The 20,871-nt window shown below is 39.2% G+C and overlaps 1 protein-coding gene across 2 annotated transcripts in view; it reads left to right on the forward strand.

The window, feature by feature from the left end:
• SNX4 (sorting nexin 4) overlaps window positions 1-20,871 on the forward strand; it is a 327,445-nt gene that overhangs the window by 39,256 nt on the left and 267,318 nt on the right. For both annotated transcript variants that reach the window (XM_053698049.1, XM_053698050.1), the window contains exons 5-6: window positions 702-749; window positions 1,941-1,996. In XM_053698049.1, the coding sequence (XP_053554024.1) occupies window positions 702-749; window positions 1,941-1,996 (104 nt within the window). The remainder of the gene's footprint in view (window positions 1-701; window positions 750-1,940; window positions 1,997-20,871) is intronic.

A 20,871-nucleotide genomic window follows, 5' to 3' on the forward strand; every position in this document is an offset into this window, starting at 1 on the left:
TCTTTTGACTTTAGAGATTATTAACAGGAATTTAAACTACAATATAAGCATTTCTTATCTTCATGTCTCTTTTGATTCTGTATGCTTTGAAATAATGTTTTATTTCTAATCAATGATCTGGGAACATTTGAAAATGTCATTCTTTGCTTAGAAAATATATATATATTATGTTTGTATTGCATCCATTTAACTCCTCCCCAATGCTTCTGAGAATGTTGAATATGGCCCAGTGGAGTGGATAGGAATGTATGCATGAAACCTAACAATGTTTCTCTCTCTGGTAATGAGTTAGGCTGAATGAATAGTCAAGTGCACACATACAACATTTCTTTTCCATGACAAATTATTTTTCTGAAACTAATTTTTTTCAGCCGAGTTGTGACAACGTAATTTAATACTTTATTTCCTGTAGCTAGTGCTACAAGCCAGCAGCAGCACAAAGAAATAAATTTTATTTTAAAAGGTGATTTTTTTTTTTTCTTCTTCAAGCTCCTCCCAACTCATTGCATCCTATTTAGTTGTATGTTATCTGCATGGCAGGCTTGTCTATTCAGTTAAATGGGGCTCTTGCTTATTTGGTTAATGTTTCTAACACAATTAAAAATATTCACATTTGTTTATTAAATCATAGAGAACTTTTTCTAAATACGTCCTTTCTTAAAATACTCAAACTGTGTACATTTTATGTTTTTATCTCTTAGGAAAATGGGTGGAAGGATATAGTAAATGAAGCTGTATTACAAGTAAAGGTAAGCAACACTCAAGCCTTTTTATCAGATATTAAAATGAGTTTGTTACAAAGTTCAATAAAATTGCTTGGAATTTGAGCCATACTTTTAAAGGACCTCCAAAAACAGTAGAATAGCGTAACCAATAAAGACATAATAAAAAGACAGTGCAAAAAGCACTTAGCTTCAAATTTGCAGTAGATTTTGTTTCATTTTCTTTCCCATTGTATCATGTGACAGCCATCAGCAAATCACAGAATTCATCTATGTACAAATCTGTGAATTTTTGCACATACTCAGTAAGAGCTGGTGCTTCAGTGTGCTTATAAAAAGACTGCATATTTAGATAATGGAAAGTTGTTTAAAATGATTTTGTCTATCTGAATCATGAAAGTTTAATTTTGACATTAGTGTCCCTTTAATGGAATCCCTGCTGTTACCAGCATTATCCTTTTTGAATGCTGTGTAAAATGTTAATTGTAGCTGGTCTGCTTGCATTGTACCTTATATTCCACATCGTTCATCAAGTCATGTGCAGTTCAAAGTGTGACGCCTCCTCTATACCCAGGGAGGGAATGCAGCCTTTTTTTGTAGTTGCAATGGCAGTAAGACGTAAGCAAAGCTGGCCTCACAGATCTTGTCACCAGGAGGGTTTGATCAGCATTAGTGTATTATATTAAGCTGCTTCATGTGACTAGAAAATAGCTTGAAAAGTTCATCAACTAATCTAGGGGAACTTTTAATTCATCACTTAAATATACTTGGTTTGTTTTTGCAAACGTATTAAATAAAGGTATATTTGACTGCCACTTGCTCCAATACTGTGTTAGTATTAATAATGAAATAATAAAACTAATGTATCCTTCTTTGGGAGTCATTAAAATGTGTGTGGTTTGTTGCTGTGCCAGCATGCTTGCCTTATTTTATTATTATTTTTCTCTTTCCAAGGAGCTTTATGGGAAGTGCTATGGATATCTGAAGTTCTTTACCCTACCATGTAGCAAGGGTAGTCGGGACAAAGGATTAGGACTCTTTGGAGGGGGGGGCAGGCCTTTCCACAAAAAATTGCTGTGTATATTTTAAGGATACCCTGCATTACCCATTGTTTTCCAGAATATTTAGCTACAGAAATGTTTTAAAAGGATAAATATGTATTCCTGTCAGAATATTGTTCTTAAAAAAATATATTTGTGTATCCTTCCTTTTTTGTAGGTAGACTCTAGGCTAAAGGCTCTAAATGCAACATTTCGTGTTAGAAATCCAGACAAGTGAGTAAGAATGGTATTTGCTGACTGTACTGGTGGCACTCATATTATCTCACATTTATCCTTTTTGCATGCTTTTAAAGAAAACTAAACCACATCAATAAGCACAAATATGCCAGAGTTTAAGTTCTCAGACAAAAGCAAATACGCACTGATATTCTTATTTGAGGCTTAAACTATGCGCCTCCTAAACTGCAAGCATTTTTTATTTACTTTTCTGTTAATCAAAATTTTAAAATGTTTTGCTTCTTTTGAATATTTCTGAGAACCTAACATCATTTTTTTTATCATATACATGTTTTTATTTTTCAGGACATTTCAGTATAAACTGTCTCAAATCTGTTTACAAATAAACCTGTTACAATCCTGTAGCTATATGTGCTTGTTTTTGTACACTATATAGCCAAACGTATGTGGACATCTGACAATTACACCTATATGAGCTTTTTGTTCATCCCATTCCAAAACTATGGGCATTAATATGATGGGGCAAGGAGGTCTGGCTCGCAATTGTCTTTTCAGTTTATCCTGAGTGTGTTCAGTGGGGTTGAGTTCAGGACACTGTGTAGGCCACTTGAGTTCCTTCACTCCAAACTCAAACCATGTCTTCATGAACCTTGCTTTGTGCACAAGGGCCGAATCTGTTGCCAAGCACTCAACTGTCTAAGATGACCCTTCACTAGAACTAAAGCAGCCCTACTCTGAGATTGTGGTCTACCACTTCACTTTGTCGCTGAGCTGTTCTTGCTCCTAGATGCTTCCACTTCACAGTAATAGAACTTACAGTTGACCATGGCAGATCTAGTAGAGCAGAAAATTATTATACTGATTTGTGGCATCATTTGAAAGTATGTTTAACGATTCTGAGCTCTTAAAGGCACAGTCTACTCCAAAATATTTGTTTAAAAAGATAGCTAATCCCTTTATTACCCATTTCCCAGTTTTGCACATTCAACACAGTTATATTAATATACTTTTTACCTCTGATTACCTTGTATCTATGGCACATATGAACAAGCAGGGTCTTGCTGCGAAAAGCCATAAAATGCACCAAGATAAAGCAGCCTGCAGGTGTTTAGAATCAGGCAGACATTTAGATGTTTTAAAGGTTATAAAGTATATCAATATAACACATTTGGGTAATGGGTAGGAAAGGCGTTTACCTATCTTTTCTTAAACAATAAAACTGTTGGAGTTGGAGACTGGTAATTCAATGGGCTGTACTTAAAGGGACAATTTTGTATATGGAGATTTCATGGCTAGGTGCTGAATTGTATGCCCCTGTTAGCAATGGATGGCTGACACATCTTAACTTAATAATTAGGTGGGGTGACCACTTATGTTTTGTCATATAGTGTATTCACTATAACTGTACATTAAAATTTGGCAGCCGGATTATTAAGAAACCAATTGTACACATTCTTATGAGTTAAGGGTACTTGCACATAGCTATAAGGTGAGCAATGTAAAAAGTTAGGATCTAGAGTTAAACATGTAATAGCCAAGTATCTGTGGCTCCTAGAATTTGTCAAGCCTTGCATCAAAGCAAAATGCTTTCACTGAAGATTTCTTTATGCTTAAAGGGACACTGAACCCCATTTTTTTTCTTTCGTGATTCAGATAGACCATGCAATTTCCTAATTCAATCCTATTATCCAATGTTTCTTCATTCTCTTGGTATGTTTATTAGAAAAGCAAGAATGTAAGTTTAGATGGCAGCCCATTTTTGGTGAACAACCTGGGTTGTCCTTGCTGATTGGACAGCACCAATAAATAAGTGCTGTCCATGGTCTGAACAAAAAATGTGCTGACTCCTTATCTTAGATGCCTTCTTTTTCAAATAAAGATAGCAAGAGAACGAATAAAAATTGATAATAGGAGTAAATTAGAAAGTTGCTTAAAATTGCATGCTCTATCTGAATCATGAAATAAAAAAAAATGGGTTCAGTGTCCCTTTAAACCATTTACATTAACTCAAACACAATAAGTTTTAGATCTGCTAATTCTCAAATGTTAACATCCAATATTTTTAAAGTAAAATTTTGATTAGTTAATAAACTCAATTTTTGGGACTATGTAAGCCACTTAGGGTGAGTTATGTGTGGTCTTTCTGAGGCAAGGTCCCTGTAAATGTACAAAACGTAGACCTCTGTATTGCAAAACTGAAACCTAATCAATCTGAGAAATTTGTAATATTTTCATAAAGGATGATTTTATCTTTCATTTTTCAGATAGAGCATGTCATTTTAAACAGCTTTCTAGTTGACTTCTATTATCTAATTTGTTTTATTCTCTTGGTGGTGTTAGTTGAAAAGGATACCTAGGTAGGCTCAGGAGCTGCTGATTGATGGCTGCTCATAATCCCTCATGTTATTGGCTCACCTAGTGCATTAACTAGCTCCCAGTAATGCACTGCTGCTTCTTCAACAAAGGATACCAAGAGAAGGAAGCAAATTAGACAATAGAAGTACATTGGAGATTTGTTTAAAATTTTACAGAAGGCAAATTGAAATGAGAATAAAGAAAAATCAAAATCACTTAAAGTATAAAATATACAGTCTTTTTGTATATAAATATATAGACATAATTTTTTACATTGTTTTAAAATTTTAGTATCTATTATGATTAGACTAACTTAAGCCAGGAAACACACCAATGTTTCGCTTGTATTGCATATGAATAGCAGATGGCAGTTTTTTTTGTGTTTTTTTTTTAAGACATGGGCACGAATTTAATCGTTTGGTTTAATGGATTGGGTGACTGAAATGTCACCCTGGGAGGTGAATATATTCTTCCCATAAGAAATACATGGAGTGATAATCATATGTTTGTGTATAGTAAAATGATATGTATCCAGACGTAGTGCAGAGGGGACAGTGTTTTTCCATTCTGTTATTGTAGGTACTGTCGCCTTTTTCCAGTATTTTGGAATGAATCTTTAAGTATTATTAATCATACTAAATAGTGACGTCTAAGCTTACATGGAATTTGTTAAACAGAATAAATATAGGATCAAGTGTAACGTGTATCCCTATTACTTTTTCTATTTCTATTGCTATTGCTATTTTCGCCCAGTACGATTGAATCTGTGCATGACCACCAGATATGGGCAAAATTTCTCTGTTCCCCGCAATTTCTCCAGCAACATGCTGACGCGCCTTTGTGTATTGTAGCTAGTCTGGATGGTGTTGAATACCACCGGCATAGGAATTTCATATTGGTTTCTGTAATATTAATGGATATGTTTTGTTTTGCTCATATTTTTAAAGATAGTAGCTCAATCTTTATCAGATATTTGTACTTGGAATTCCTTCTCCCATTTTCTTCTTAAATGGAAGGAGTCCACAGCTGCATTCATTACTTTTGGGAAATAAGAACCTGGCCACCAAGAGGAGGCAAAGACAACCAAGCCAAAGGCTTAACTACTCCTCCCACTCCCCTCATCCCCCAGTCATTCTTTGCCTTTTGTCCCAGGAGGATGGCAGAGAAGTGTCAGCATTTTTGTTTTTGTATGGAGGGTAGTACTCTTCGGCATGGGACAGGAGTTTTAAGTAGTCCTGTCAGTCTCTCAGTGAGGGCTTGGATGAAAGTTAGAGTCCGGAGATGCAGGGAGTTTCTTTCTTCGAAACCATCCAGACTCAGGTTAACAGCTCCTCAAGCAATTGGCGTTGTCTAAATTCGCTTTGCTGCCTTCTTTCTTCTCTCGAGTCCATGGCGGAGGCAATGCTACTATCCGTCACACTTGAAGGGCCGTGTTCCTGTTCCACGGCGTAGATTCCGGTGAGATCGTTTCATTTTACTTTATTTGCAATGTTCTGTAATGTGAATGTTTCCCGAGAGGCTACAACCTTGCGGGTCTAACTATACATAAGGGTCTCAGTGAGTCTCTTTTAGTATCTTGGAATCGAGGGTTAACTCCTGAGGGGGGTTATTGAACAGGGGGGTTTATAATCATTTACAATCGTTTGTTATACCTGCTTATGTGCAATGTTTACTGGGCTCGTGGTTGGAACATTAAGGCCTTTGGAAGTGACACGACCTTTTGGTTGGGCGCGCTTGTTTGGACTGTAAGGTTCATCTTGTGTTTGGGCGTGGCTATTTTCCGTTCCATTTCCGCATTCCTGACTGTGTGGCAAAGGAGATTTTCTAGTCCGCAGGGGTCTGGTCATAGGAGGTGGTGAGTGCCCCAGCCATTGGGGGTGTCAGGTGCCGTTTTAGTTTTCACTACTTTAGTCCATATTTCAATATCCTGTGTTAATTTCAGATTCAGCTACAGAGGATTCTGATACTGAGACTATTTTGATTTCAGATTCTGTGTCCAGTGATGAATCCGGAGTGGCCTCGTTGACTCCTGTCAACCAGTTTTGTTCCGTATGCCATTTCGGAGCGCCTGGTTCCTCAGGTTTGGGGAATCAAGGGACTGCTGAGCCATCCGCCTCTGGGGGTCCTGTCCTCCGAGAGGCGAGTTCCCTACCAAATCATACTTCTGCACATGCGGGTAACCCAGTTTATGGTTCCTCCATGCGGGGTGGCTTGTTTCCCCTGGAGGTTGCAGCACGTTTTCGCTTCCACATAATGTTGGCGATTGTTTGTCTGCAGACGTTTTCTTTGAGAATGTGCTTGTGTATTCTCCCGGGCCTTTCCGCCTTGGGGAAGGCCTCTAGAGTTCTCCGCGGGGGTATCTGTCCCTGAGTGTTGTGCCTTTCGTTACAAGATTGTGCGTCTTCGCGTGTTGCTCAGACATGTTTTTCAGATATTGAATGACCCTATTGTTACCAGATACTGGGAATTTTGGTCTGATAATTCGAATGGTGCACCTCATTAGACATGTGGGGATGAAGTAATCTCCTGATTGTCATTTGTTGAGATCTTTCCCAGTTTTGTGAGATAGGGCTCCGTTTGGCTGGTCCTGCGGGTATGCCTGTGTCTTTTGGGGTTGCCTTATATTTTATTTATATCCGATGGGATTTCTTATTTGTTTTTGTTTCCTTCGGAAACCTTCTGGGATTGATACTCTATTACTTCTTCGGAAGTTGTTGGACATGTTAGTCCAACATGTTAGTTAAAAATGTCTATTTTCTGATTTTTCCCCTACGAGGGAGTATTTATGCAGCTTGCCGGTTGGGACCCTAGGTGCAGGCTGGTCATGTCTGGTTCGTTCAGTTTTGGTGCTGTTCTGCTTGGCTGGTTCAGCCAAGCTGAAGCACCAAGTGCTCAGGTTATCATTTGTTTTTTCATGTTTAACTAAGCATTCAAGAGGACTTGTGGGTCCGTGAGGTGGGAAGGATTGTTTCAGTCCTTATAGCCTTCAGTCATAGATGACCGGGCAGGGGAGTTTTTCCGCTGCGTAGCTCTGACATGTGATTTCATCAGAACTTAAAGTTTCCTCCCCATGTGGTGGAGGGTGGGAGGGCTTAATGCCCCTTAAAGCAATTGAGCTGTTTGGCCTTCGTTTCTAGGCCTCTGGATGTGTCCTTTTGGGCTTGATCCAACAGCTTGTGCAGCATAACTGTCTAGCATGCGGAAGGTTGCAGTTTGAAACCTGTTGCAGCTCTTGACACCTTGCAGGTGTACGCGTAGCTGTTTCTAGTAAGTATATCTAGTTGCAGCTCTTACTGTTGACTGAGTTATAAGAGGCCTTTGTGTCTTCTTCCATTGCCTCTGGGTGAGTGGATCTCCTTTTAGGGATCTGTGCTTCCGGGTGATGGTTGTTAGGAGCTGGTTAGGCTTAGTGCCTTCTCTTCCTTGTGTCCTCTGCTTGTGCGGAGGTGTTAGGGAGACCAGTCCTGCTAGTAGGATTTTTTGGACCTCGAGGTTGTCCTGAGGCTCTGAGAAGTATCTTCGTACAACTTCTAGCCTTGTTTCTTGGAGTGTTGGACTTTGGGTAGGGGTGGTTCCTCCCTTTTTGGTCGGAGCTTTCGAGTTCTTCTCGCTATCCGGATTCTCTGGATATGCATCCATACCCTTGTGTCTGGCTTTTTGGCCGGTTGGGGTATTTAATTCTAGGGTAAGGTTTTCCTGAACTATTGGGTGCCCGGACCTGTTTTTTCTCCCTGAGGCTTCCGGTTGCCGATGCTCTGCTTGGCCTTTTTACTGACCCAGTCTTGGTTGGTTTGGAAGCTTGGCTCTCCGGGTTGGTTGTGGTGTTCCACTGTAGTGAGAACTTGGACTATGTCCTTGCTCCATCTACCTCACCTGTTGGCCAGGTCTTCTGAGTATTTTCTTTTACTCTTTCCCACAGAGTGGCTCATGTTATCTCTTGGTTAGCCGTGTGGCTTGAGCCTCAAGGGTGGTTGGTTCATACCCAGCTGCTGGAGCTGGATGTCCAATTTTTGGTGCACCTTAGGGTTGCATTCCCCTGGTCAGCTTGCCAGTGTTCCTGTGGATTCCCTGTTTTGCACGCAATTGGGTTGGCTGTGCCTCTGCTTGGCAAGCTACTTGTAGGGGCGTCCTTTTCTAGGACATCTGTATTGGGAATTTCACTTTCCATTAGCCGGTGCATTTGGGCCTTGAAGACAGTTTTTGCCCTTCCGGCATCATCCATTTTCTTTAGGGGATATTCTCCCTATGGAGATTGAGTCCTTGCTTGGGGATTCTCCTGGTTGGGAGGCGGAAAGGTGGGATTGGTACCCCCTGGAGTCTTGCAGGCTTGTTGGGCCTTTCTTTTGATAGATCCTTCGGTCTTTGGCCTTGTTGTCTGTTTCAGAGTCGAGTTGTACTTGTGCTCTGTGGGGATGGCTGTGCTATCCTTACGCTCGTTCCTGTATTTGTTTCGGGATTATTTTGTTTCCTTGTCTTGGATCCCAGAGGCTGGGTTGGTCTAGCTGAGTGTGGGTCTGCAGGTCAGGATGGCCGAGTGGTCTAAGGACCTGCGTTCATGCAGTGTCCTCTGGATGTGTGTGCTTGTTGAGTCTATCCTGTTAGCTTAGTCTACTAGGGTATAGATTTTCTTTTCAACTTGCTCCATTGATAGAAGAATGTTTACTCTTCCTTTGGGTTCTGAGAGTTTACTCTCCTTCTTGGGGGGGCCTCGATTGAGGTTTTTGTGTTCCCCTTTTTAAGGACCTGTGCGTAGGTCTGGCGACTTAGGTTGCCTGGAATGTGCCCTCTGTTAGGGGGTTGCTTTGCAGTCTGTTTCTTGCTTGACTGCTTCTTCTTCCTCACAAGTATCCTCTGTGTCGTCCTGTTGTGGATTCTGTGTTCTTAAACTTGGGGTTTTTCACCTGGGTGTATTACACTCTCTTTTTTTTTTTTTTTTTTTTTTCATGGTCACATACCTTGGTATTCTATGGCCAGACACTGGGAGGACTTGGCCTCTTCTGTTGCATCCATGCTTGCAGGATATTGGGGAGACATCTGTTCTGTTTCTGTGCCGGTCTTATCCCGGGTTTTGCTTGGTATAGGCGAGGCCTCCTTTCCTTGTTTTGGCCCCTTTGGGTCTCTGTGAGCTGGGCTCTCTCATGGAGGTGTTCCTTTTTGTCTTAAGGGGACCTTTCGGTTTTCTTGGTTCTCCTTTGCCTTGTCCTCTTGGGGGTTTCGGACTGTGGGGCACTGTTTGTTGGGCGACAGTGTCTCCTGGAGGACTGTTGGCTCAGTCAAGTCCGTTTGCGGTCTCTGGTTTGGACTAACTGAGAGTCAGTGTCACTGGGGCTTTTCCTCTTTTTAAAATTTGCTCAGATTCGGACGAAGCAGGGTTTTTTATTGGGTAGAGGTTCAGGCCTGGTGTCTTCAGTATGGGCCGCCTATTGTACCCTCCCGTCTTGGTATTCAGTGTCCTCTATAGCTTGGGTATTGTTTTCCCAAAAGTAATGAATGCAGCTGTGGACTCTTTCCATTTAAGAAGAAAAAAAGAAATTATGCTTACTTGATAATGTCCTTTTCTTCTGATGGAAAGAGTCCACAGCTCCCCACCTGTAATTTTATGTTTTGCGTACTTATATTCTTCTGGCACCTTTCACCCTGATATTTCTTCTACTGTTCCTTGTTCCTCGGCAGAATGACTGGGGTATGAGGGAGTGGGAGGTGTATTTAAGCCTTTGGCTAGGTTGTCTTTGCCTCCTCCTGGTGGCCAGGTTCTTATTTCCCAAAAGTAATGAATGCAGCTGTGGACTCTTTCCATCAGAAGAAAAGGAAATTATCAGGTAAGCATAATTTGTTTTTTTTGGTATGAAAAGGAGGAGGGTTCCTTTAGTGGTGTGTAATAATAAGTTTGTAAGATAGCAAAAGTGTGCCTTTTGTGCAGAACTCCGAGCAGCAAATGTGCTCAAATGCTGTTAGGGGCCTAGATAGTTGTCTCTTTTGTGCATGTCTAGTTATTAAATGGGATACTTGTACGTATCTAACCAGTGGTGGAAAAGTGCATTTCCTATGTCTTGTAGGTCTTTTTTGGTTTTAGTATACCATTTCAAATTACTAGGTGACATATTACTTGTAATAGTGTATCAGCTTTCAGAGGTGGGCATGTAGTGTCTATTGGTAGGCTTTGATTGGAAAGTAATGGTGTCAAGGGTGAGGGGACGGAAGAAATATTTGTAAATTTCAATATGTATTTGTCCCATGTTTTTAATGTTTCAGTGACAATGGATGTTGTATTAAGGTCCTTGTGTCCTTTTTTTTTGAGGGTGGTAACCAGCATTGTCCGCCTAGTTGAAGGGAGTCTGTTAGAGTCTGTTCTAGGATGATTCATTCTTTGTGGGCTGAATTCTTACACCAGTCTATGATTCCAGTCATGAAAACTGCTAGTCTGTAGTAATTTATTTTTGAGATGCCTAGTCCTCCCTGTTCCTTTGTGCGATACATTGTCGCCTTTACTATTCTTGGGCGACCGTACTGCCAGATCAAAGAATTCAATGCATTTTGTAGTTTATTTAAAAAGCAGTCTGGTACTGGAATTGGTACTTTCTGGTAGATGTATAGAATCTTAGGTAGAATAGTCATCTGTATAGCGTTAATTCTCCCTATTCATGATAGTGTTTTATTGTGCCAGGAACGTAATTCTTGTTGGATATTCTGTATCATTTGTGGGTAATTAAGAGTATACAAGATATTAGGGTCTGGGTAAAGATGTATGCCTAAGTATTTTATGGAATTTTTATGATGGGCAAATTTGTGTGTCTTTTCTAGTAGGTTTATACTATCTATGGGTATTGCTACTCCCTATAAATTCAGATTTAGTTGCATTAACCTTAAAATTTAAATATGCCATACAAGTCCATCTCTCTTTTTAGCTCATTCAGTGAGGGAATTGGGTTAGTCAGTGTTAGGAAGACATTGTCCGCATATAAGGTGATTTTTTGTTTTATTGGCCCTATAGTTATTCCTTTTATGTTTGTTTTGTCGTATTCGTTAAGCTAAGATTTCCATCGCTAACACGAAGAGCAATGGGAATAACTGGCATCCCTGTCTTGTGCTGTTTTGTATTGTGAAGGGAGGAGAGAGTGAGTCCTTTAGTTTGATTTTCGAATTTGGCGTATTGTATAATGTAAATATTTTATATATTTGAGTGTCTCCAAATCCGAATTTTTCCAGTATCTTTTTGTAAGAATTGCCAGCCTAGCCTGTCAAAAAAACTTGACCTCCCATCTGTATTCGTGTCTATGGATGCGGAGAAAGCCTTTGAGTATTCCATTAAACTTATGATTTTTTTGGGTATTATCTCTAGTTTCCCTGTTGGGCGTGAAACCTGCCTGGTTTGAGTGAATTAGATTTGGAAGTATTTTGTTTATCCTGAGGGTAAGGATTTTAGCAAATATTTTTGTCAACATTCTGTAGGGAGATGTGGCGAAAATGTGCAGAGACGTCTGGAGTTATACCCAGTTTTGATAAATCATGTCACATGAACCTCTAACATGGAGGGGGGGAAGGGTTTCTCTTTTGATGTGGCATTAAATATATTTTGTAGGTACGGAATTAGGGCCTTAGCAAAAGTTTGATTTTTTTTTTTTTAAATATATATTTTTTATTGAGACACACAAAAGTAGATACAAGAATACAATTCCACGTGGGTATGTGAGTAAAAAGAATTTACAAAATAAAGAAAAAATACATCTACAACAGATGGGTTCTATATGGGTTGCTGGATGTGGTGGTGGAATTTTCTTAAAGATATATGAAGGGTCTCCCTTTTCTTTTTTAATGAGAAATTCTATAGAAGTAAATTAACATAGTTATATCCCTATTTTGTGTGGGGTTGGTCTAAACTGACCATGTTTTGTAAGCAAAGATGATGACATGGTAAACTTGTAATGTGAGATCAAGGAATCCCCTTGTAGGGAGGGAAGCATTCATCCGGTGTCTTAGGTCTTTTGGGGGCCATCAAGGGGTCTATGTCAATAAAGGGATATAACTAATTCAGATATTGAAAGAGAGGAGAAAGATTACAGTGGGCAAGAGCCGCTCGGGATTAAAGAAATGGGCATAGTACCCACTATAGGGGAGGTGGAGGGGTGGAGCTAGTTTAAATTTTACTAAAATAGACGAAGCCTGTAAATAAAAGGGGATGTGGTGTCTTAGGAATACTCTGATTATCTGTTTAGGATGCAACTGAGGGCGGGGGGGGGGGGGGCTCACTAATGTATAGCTAATGAGTTTTTTTTTCCTGAGTATACTGGACCTGTAGAATAGAAAGTACTCTGAGTAATTGTCTAGAGGTCGTTTATATATGAGCACTACATAATAAACATATAGTATTTTGCCCATTGAGATAGATTCTGACAGATTATGAGAGCATGTAATGGTGGGACTTCAATATAGTTTTGTGTAAAGTGATCAATAGTTGGCTCCCGCAAGGCGAAATACTACAATAGTGAGTCTCCTATGTGTTGCTGTGCATAAGCTGCTGTGTCCACATATCTTGGTTTCAGGGCAGATAAAAGGGTCTTTGTAAGAAGGTAACTTACCAAGAGCAAATTTAAGATTAGGTAATGTAGGAGTCTAGCCTCTAGCTACATATAATATTAAAGCTCAATTGTAGTAAAAAAAAAATATATAATCTATAGACCAAGCAGCTAACTGGGTCTCTACTCGTGGCTATATTAGCCTAGTATAAAAATCTGTGGGCATATGATAGGGCCCGCTGAGTATATGGTGCGGTGAGTGGCTTTGACCGTGGTGGGGGTTTCTTCAGCAGTATACACATCTTAGTGATTAGCTTTCATATCACATCTAAACAGTATTAAACAAATTCCATATAAAGGCAACTCAGTGACAAGTATATATATGTGCGCTATTCATGAACTAAGCGCGGCAAACATTTAAACATAAACTGTGCCCTGTGTGAAGGGGCCTTAAACATAATTTGAGTCTATTCAGTAGAGATATATGGAGGTGCTAGTCTGGTTTCAAACCTTTGGGATCATCCTCAGAACAGTGGGAGAGATGATAGCGTCCCAGCCGCTAGTTACCCCTTCAAAAAAGGTTAGCTTTAGGAGTCCTTACCCAATGCCGCATTTAGTAGGGGAGTCGTCGTAAATGTCTTTAGCCCTTTCCACAGTCCACACCTCGGGTGGTCTTTTGAAGGAAGCGGGTGCGGTGCAGCGGACTCGGGTAAAGGCAGTTTTAGTGATAAAGTCCAGAGCTGACCTGAAGTGCTTTGCGTGGATGATAGCCAGTGTCACTATGCGAGCAGCGGGAGAAGGTTCGTTTTCGGGTTGCGATTTTCTAGCAGTGCTGCTTATGTTGTCAAGTGAGCATATGTTAGATAGTCTTTTTGGTGCCGATCCGTAGGCATTCCGTGACCGGGCTGCGGCCGATTTCAAGGAACTCCTCCCTGAGACCCCGATAGCGCTCAAGTGTATCCTAGACTCTACAGAAGTCTCTGCTATCGGGGGGTGGTGGGTGTCAGGCGGCGTCTTCTGGATATCCATCCGGATCTCTAGGTAGAAGGGTTCCTTCATGAATTGCCTAGGGTCTACTGGAGTTTGGCGGTGGAAGGTGGCAAATTCACGCTTGAGTTCTCCAAAGTGCCTGTTCATGTTATTTGAAAAGGCTTCTAAAGCGCTTATAACTGCCGCCATCTCCATATTGTGTTTGTAATATATAGGCCGTAAGATGGCCGTTGCAGAGGTGCTTCTGGACGATGTTTTCCACAACAAACAGGGTTTATAGCTTCTTCTAGGGTTTCATTAAAGGTCTTCTGTATCAGTGGGCTCCACAGTTATTCTGACATGAGAATAGTTGGTAATCTAGTATGCCGAGCAGTCAATTAGTATACGTTAAATCTATAGATTGTAGGAGCTGAATAAAAGTGTGACTGCTCGGCTGCTAGGCTAGCTCCACCCCAAAGTTTGATAATATTTGACTGTGAAACCGTTGGGCCCTGGACTTTTCCCTGCGTTTGTCTTTTAATAGCAAATACAATTTCTTCTTGGGTGATGCTTGAGTTTAATTTGTTAGATTGTTCATTTGTTAGACAGGGTATCTGGCAAGTGTCTAAATAGGAGTTTAAAGAGGTGTGTTGGGTTTCTGGGTTTTCAGGTTGTGGGATATTATATAGTAATAGTCGGTAAATTGGGTTAGGATATCCGATGTCTGCTTAAGTATTTGGCCATCAGGGGATTTTAGTTAATGTATAAAGGATTTTCATTTGATTGCTCTGGCCAGTAGTTTTCCTGCCTTATTCCCTTCAGAATATAATTTTTGTTTAATTTTGTGTGGTGATTTTTGGTACTCTATTGACAAATAGTCATTACCTTGATTACAGGTCATAAGTAATTCAGTGTATACAGATGTGTCCGATGGGTTCTGCCAGGGCCAGTGCAAGGATTTTTGTCTACACAGGCGAAGGTGCATTTTGACGCGCCCCCCCCCCCCCCGCCCCTTACATCCATCTATTTACAGAAAATTCATATTTTTATTTCACAATCCCATTCTTATAGTACTTGCACAAAATAGCAATTACCTTATATAGGTATTAAGCTATAATTGAAAAAAAGAAAAACAAAAACGCTTAAATTGCGAAAATACATGCTAAGTTTTTTCTCTCTCAAGTATTATATTAAGGAAGTTATTTTTGAGATACATATGGAATTTAATTTTTTATATGTATATTAATACACACACATATTTATATAAATAATTAAATTCCATATATATATATATATATATACATATATATATATACGTATACATATATATATATACGTATACATACACACACACATTTATATTTATATATATATATGTATGTGTATATAAATATATATATGTATATTAAAAATATATATATATATATATATATATATATATATATATATACACTGCATATATATATATATATATATATATATATATATTTAATGTATTATCCATAACCTATGATCATGCCAGCAGCAAGCAACTTAGCAAGCATCAAGCAACCATAGCCATAGCAGCCCCCTTGGCCTCCCCCACCCACCCACCCAGAAATTACACCTGGCCCCTGGGGTAACCTGGGTTCTTCACTTAAGTCAAGTGAAGACGTGATGAGATTCATGTGTCTGTGCACCCACCTACTATTTTGATATAATATTATTGGTAAATGGCAGGAGCTTATATAAATAATAAAATATCTGACAATCTGTAAGTGTGTAGCATTGCTTTAATATTATTGGTAAAAAGGTAGGAGCTTATATAAATAATAAAATATATAAGCTCCTGCCATTTACCAATAATATCAAATCTAATGCTACACACTCCTCCTCACAGACATATATTCTATTATTTATATAAGCTCCTGCCATTTACCAATAATATCAAAGCAATGCTACACACTCACATACAGATATTTTATTATTTATAAAAGTTATATAAATAATAAAATATCTGTCTGTGAGTGTGTAGCATTAGCTTTGATATTGCATGGTAAATCAATAAATAATAAAATATATATGATGCGCCAACGGAAGGTCGCCAAAAACCTACCTCTCTGTCACTGTCTTTTCAGTACCGGTCTCTCTGGCCATCTGGGCGGGCGTCCGGTCCGCTTGCACCTCATTTGGCTCCCTCGAGAGTCACTCTCGACTTGTTTCCCAGGCTGAGCCTGAGTTCCCACTTCCCTCTCACAGCTCCAGTCCACTGCCTGAGCCGCAGCCGCGGCGCCGCCACCTCCAGGCAGGCTCCAGCCTCTCACATCACTGACTGACAGGCTCAGACTGACTGTGCACGTGAATGACAGTCTATGACTCTCAGTCAGATAGGAGATAGACGAGAAGCGGAGTGCCGTGCTAATACTACTGCCGCCCGTGCTAATACATACATATCGCTTTGTCTGAAATTCAAATGTTTCCCGCGCGCACAGGCTGCATCTGTTCATTGCGTGCGGGAAACATTTGAATTTCAGACAAACCAATATGTATGTATTAGCACGGGCGGCAGTAGTATTAGCACGGCACTCCACTTTCCCAATTCGCCCAAATATTCAAGGTTGTCTGGACTGGGGGCGGACCGCAAATGTTAAAAAAAAAAAAAATGTTGCTGCAGCTGCTGAGAAAAAAAAATGTTGCTGCTGATTGTCACCGGCAGTTTGCGCCCCCATACTGTGGCGCCCTAAGGCCGTTGCCTAACTTGCCTATATGCAAGCGCCGGCCCTGGGTTCTGCTCATGGATATATTCTAATGGGGTCAATTTGTTGGTTAAATCTTTATAGGCTTGATGGGTTATTTTTTGAGTTTGAGTTTTTAATTTCAAGAGTTCACCTCTGATCGTGCATTTATGTGCTTTCCGTAAGGTATATGGGTCTGATACTGAATTTAAATTTAGTTGGAAATATTCGTTTATAGCTGTTTCAATCTTTTCTAGGTAGGAGGGATTGCTCAACAGGGAATTATCTAGTTTCCAATTATATGGGCCAGTAGGGGTATTAGACCATTTGATCCATGTACTGCAGAATGATTAGACCAGGAGGTGGACGATATAGAAGATTTAGTGATAGTTGCTAGTCCTATCTGGTTTGTCAGTAGGTAATCTATTCTGCTATAGGTAGAGGCTGTATGTGAGTCAAATGTATAATCTTTAGTATTTGGATGTGAAAACCTCCAGATGCTATATAAATTGTGATCAGAGTGCTCTCCATAGATAAGTATTTTTTTATTTTTTTTTAATATATTGTAAGGGTAGAGGGATGGTCGTGTCAAGTGACGGTTGAAAGGGTATAATAAAGTCGCCCCCCCAGATAATACCGCTCCCTTGGAGATGTCTAAAATTGGAATCGTTCTGAGAAAAGGTACGTGATTTCTGTTAGGGGCATATATATTTATAAGTGTTATCGGTCTTCCAAATAGTAATCCGGTAAGAACTAAAAATCTGCCCTCAGAATCTTTATCCATGCGACTAAGCTCAAAAGGTATATTTTGTTTTTTCTTATTAAGATACTAACTCCTATTTTTTTAATATCTGCTGAGTTGTGAAAGTGTTGAGTATAGTGTGTTCCTAAATATTTTGGTTCTTAAAATCATTTAAAGTGTATCTCTTGTAAAAAGAGAATGTCTGCACCCTTTTTTGCTAGATCTGATAATGCTTTAGATCTTTAACCCTTTGAATTAAATCCCTTTACATTTTGGGTAACTATGGATATATCTTTGTCGTGGTGCTGCCATATCTGTAAGTAGTCACAATCAAGTAGTATAGTTTCTGTCTATAAAGAAGGAATATGAAGTGATAATGTATAACATCTACTTCAACAATAGAAAACAATATAACCATTAGAACTGAAAATATAACAAGCCTTAACAAATACAGAGCCTGGCCGAATTGCCAGAAGAAACTCTGCATTCGCTCGTGCCTAAGTATGCATCAACCTATATACTGTAAAACTTATTCAGATAAATAATGCAAAACAAACCATTTCTGGTATGAGTACAGTAGTTTTTGTACGTACATTTAAGTTAAGCCCCCGACACGCGATTCAATCTTGTTATTTAGCAGGGTAATTAACCGTCTAATGAACATATAATACATTGTGAAGAAAGTTGTATGTAGTCCTGCTAATGGTATTAAGGTAGTTTTAAATTTTATATCAAACAGCTAGAGGTCTATTGGTTACTTTCTGGTAGGTTTTGTACTTTTTAGAATTTATAATACACATAACCAAATGGATTTCACTACATTAACAATAACTGTGGCCTACTTGTCTTTCTACGTTTAGATTGTATTAAGATGGGATAAGTATTAAACAGAAGACATTTTATGGGGCCATTAAACCACATGGGGGTTGTTCACATTGTATATTAGTTTTAGTGTCAGAATATTTTATCTTACTATAAAATTCTAAGCACTTTCAAATGTCCCAAACAACTGTCTTACCAGACCATTCAATCGTTGACAGTTGCCCAATGAAAGTATAGTCTATATACTCTAAGGTTTCCCCGCTGGGGAATGTGGTGAGGATAGTCTTGGAATCTTTGGTTCTGTTCGTGGACCCAGAGGGTGTTTGGGTCTGTGTGCAGAGGGAACTGTGTCTTCCGATTTCCTGTGTTGTTACCTGGTTGCTGAATGGGTTTGTTTGTGGTATCAGAGAGTAATAGCATCGCTGGTACTTCTAGATTGAGTTCTTTGCAGAGATATGTAACCTCAGAGAAGTCTTTGCAGAAAAGCCTTTTATCTTTTGTGTATCACCATTATTTGTGTAGGGAAACCCCACCGGTAGGGGATCTTTTTGTTCCTTAGAAGCTGTGTAAGTGGAGCAAACTCCCTTCGTCTCTGGAGGACTTTAGGTGAGAGGTCCGAGTAAAACTGCAAAACGTTACCTCTAAATCGAATGGGTTGGTTCTTTCTGGACAGTCCCATAATCTTTTTTTTTTTTTTTCTCTGAAATTTTTAAATTTTATAATTCTGTCCCGTGGGGGTGCTGATTCGCTGGTCTAGGGCATAAGGCTCTGTGTGCCCTGTCCCACTGTATATCTGTTGTATTGGTTGTGCCTCTCAAATTGGAGAATAGGGCTGGGAGATATGTAGGTAGGTAGATCTTTAGGCAGTGTCGACTCTGGTACTCCTCGGATTCGTATATATGTTTTCTGCGGCTTCTATTTTCAAGGTCTTCTATCTTGTCGGCCAGTGTTTCTAGAGAGCCTTTATAGAAATCTAGAGACAAACAAAAAAGCCACTACCGAGCAACAGTTATAAAGTCTTTATTCCGTTGTATAAAAAACAAACACAAAAACACAGTGGAGAGGACTCCTCTGTCTTGCGCGTTTCACGCCGCAGCTTACTCATAGACCTAGAGGGCAGGTAAAAAAGCCGTAATATTTGAAAGGTGTAACAACCAATCAACCATGAGGTCAGTATGACGTCAACGCTCCAAATCATGAAGCCGTAAGTACATGTTGTGGAAGTGACCAATCCTAATATAACGGTGACTTAAATAATAATTAAGTTCAATAATAACCTGTAGACAGTAATTATTCTGGAAAACATAATGTGAATAAATAATATAGCTCAAAGCTATTACTGAGAAAAGCAAAAAAAGAGTGGACAAAAGCCTATCTTATAACGATATAAGTAACAGATATTATGGATTTAAAGTAACAATATATTGCAGATGTTGCATTAAGATATATAATGATGATATGTCCAGGTTTGGTTTACCATTTGGACCCATCCGGTAAGTTTACATTAAGAATTGTAATTCAAATGAAAATCCAAAGGACACAAATTAACAAAAGCATAATACATAGTACAGAAAAGAAATTCAAAAAAGGTTAGATTGTATAAAGCATAAGTAGATGAAGCTTTAATCGATAAGGCATACGATAATTCTAAAGTCGTTTATGGTAGTGTTTGTAGGCACAATTAAATGTTATGTAAAACTTAACTATTTTTATTATTTTATTATTCAGTCTACGAAATACCTCAAGTCCCATTCTGGATTTATACCAATTGGTAATTTTGTTTATATATCCAAAAAAGTTATTTTTTTATCGAGAATTTTAGCTTTATTGCCACCTCTTTGAGGAGTTCTAGCCAGGTCTGTGATCTTTTTTTTGTTTTGTTTTTTTGTTATATTTTCTTTTATTTTCAATTATACAAGGTAAAACAATAATGAAGATTGTCACAAGGTGTACATCTTTGATATAAGGCATATTATATGGCATCACATTTTAGGAACATATTTCCAGATAAGTTTTCCCCATTGTCCTTCGTTAACATTTTCTTAATTTAGAGCTAAGACTCTAGGGATCTTGTAAAGTCTAACAAGCCATGAACAATTGTATAAGAATAATCCCCATAGGTTTAAAAAGTGGGCAACTGGGGCCAGATCCTCCTCTGGATTCAAGTACATGTCCCAAATGTAGATAGTCCAGTGTGAGTCATCTGTGTTCGCGATGATAAAGATATCATTTTTAACAGGTCTATGATCTTTATTTTGAATTGTGGCACATTTGTAAAGTGTATAAGATTGATGTGTTTTGCCACTGCAGAGTCTTTGTTAAAGTTTTTAACATCTCTCAGATGTACCCTAGCACGGGATCTAAGGGCCCTAGTAGATTTACCTACATACTGGGCTCCACATCGTCTACAGTTGCTGCTGTAAATTCTTCTCTTATGGAATCTGAACCATCTTCCAAAGCCTCAACCCCGAAAGCCTAATGTGTGCATATAATTTTTCCCTGACGCAAGCGCGTACAATATTAGCTATGTCATCCTTTTGAAGATGAGGAGGATAATATGTTTGCAGGTACTTGTAGCGTCTCTTGAACCATGTGGCTATTTTGGGTAGTTGGAGTTTGAGTAGTCCCTTCGTTAGAGGAATTGCCAACTGGAGAGGCAGGGTGATCTGTGGAGGTGAAGTAAGAGGTCACCATGTGGCCTTTATTGGGTTGAGATTTGGTATTTCTATCCACTTTTGGCAGCCTTTTTAGAAGCCATGATACTGTGGTAAAAGCGTTCTAGAGGTGTTATTGCTA

This window comes from Bombina bombina, chromosome 1 (genome assembly GCF_027579735.1).
Source record: "Bombina bombina isolate aBomBom1 chromosome 1, aBomBom1.pri, whole genome shotgun sequence".
Classification (NCBI taxonomy): domain Eukaryota; kingdom Metazoa; phylum Chordata; class Amphibia; order Anura; family Bombinatoridae; genus Bombina; species Bombina bombina.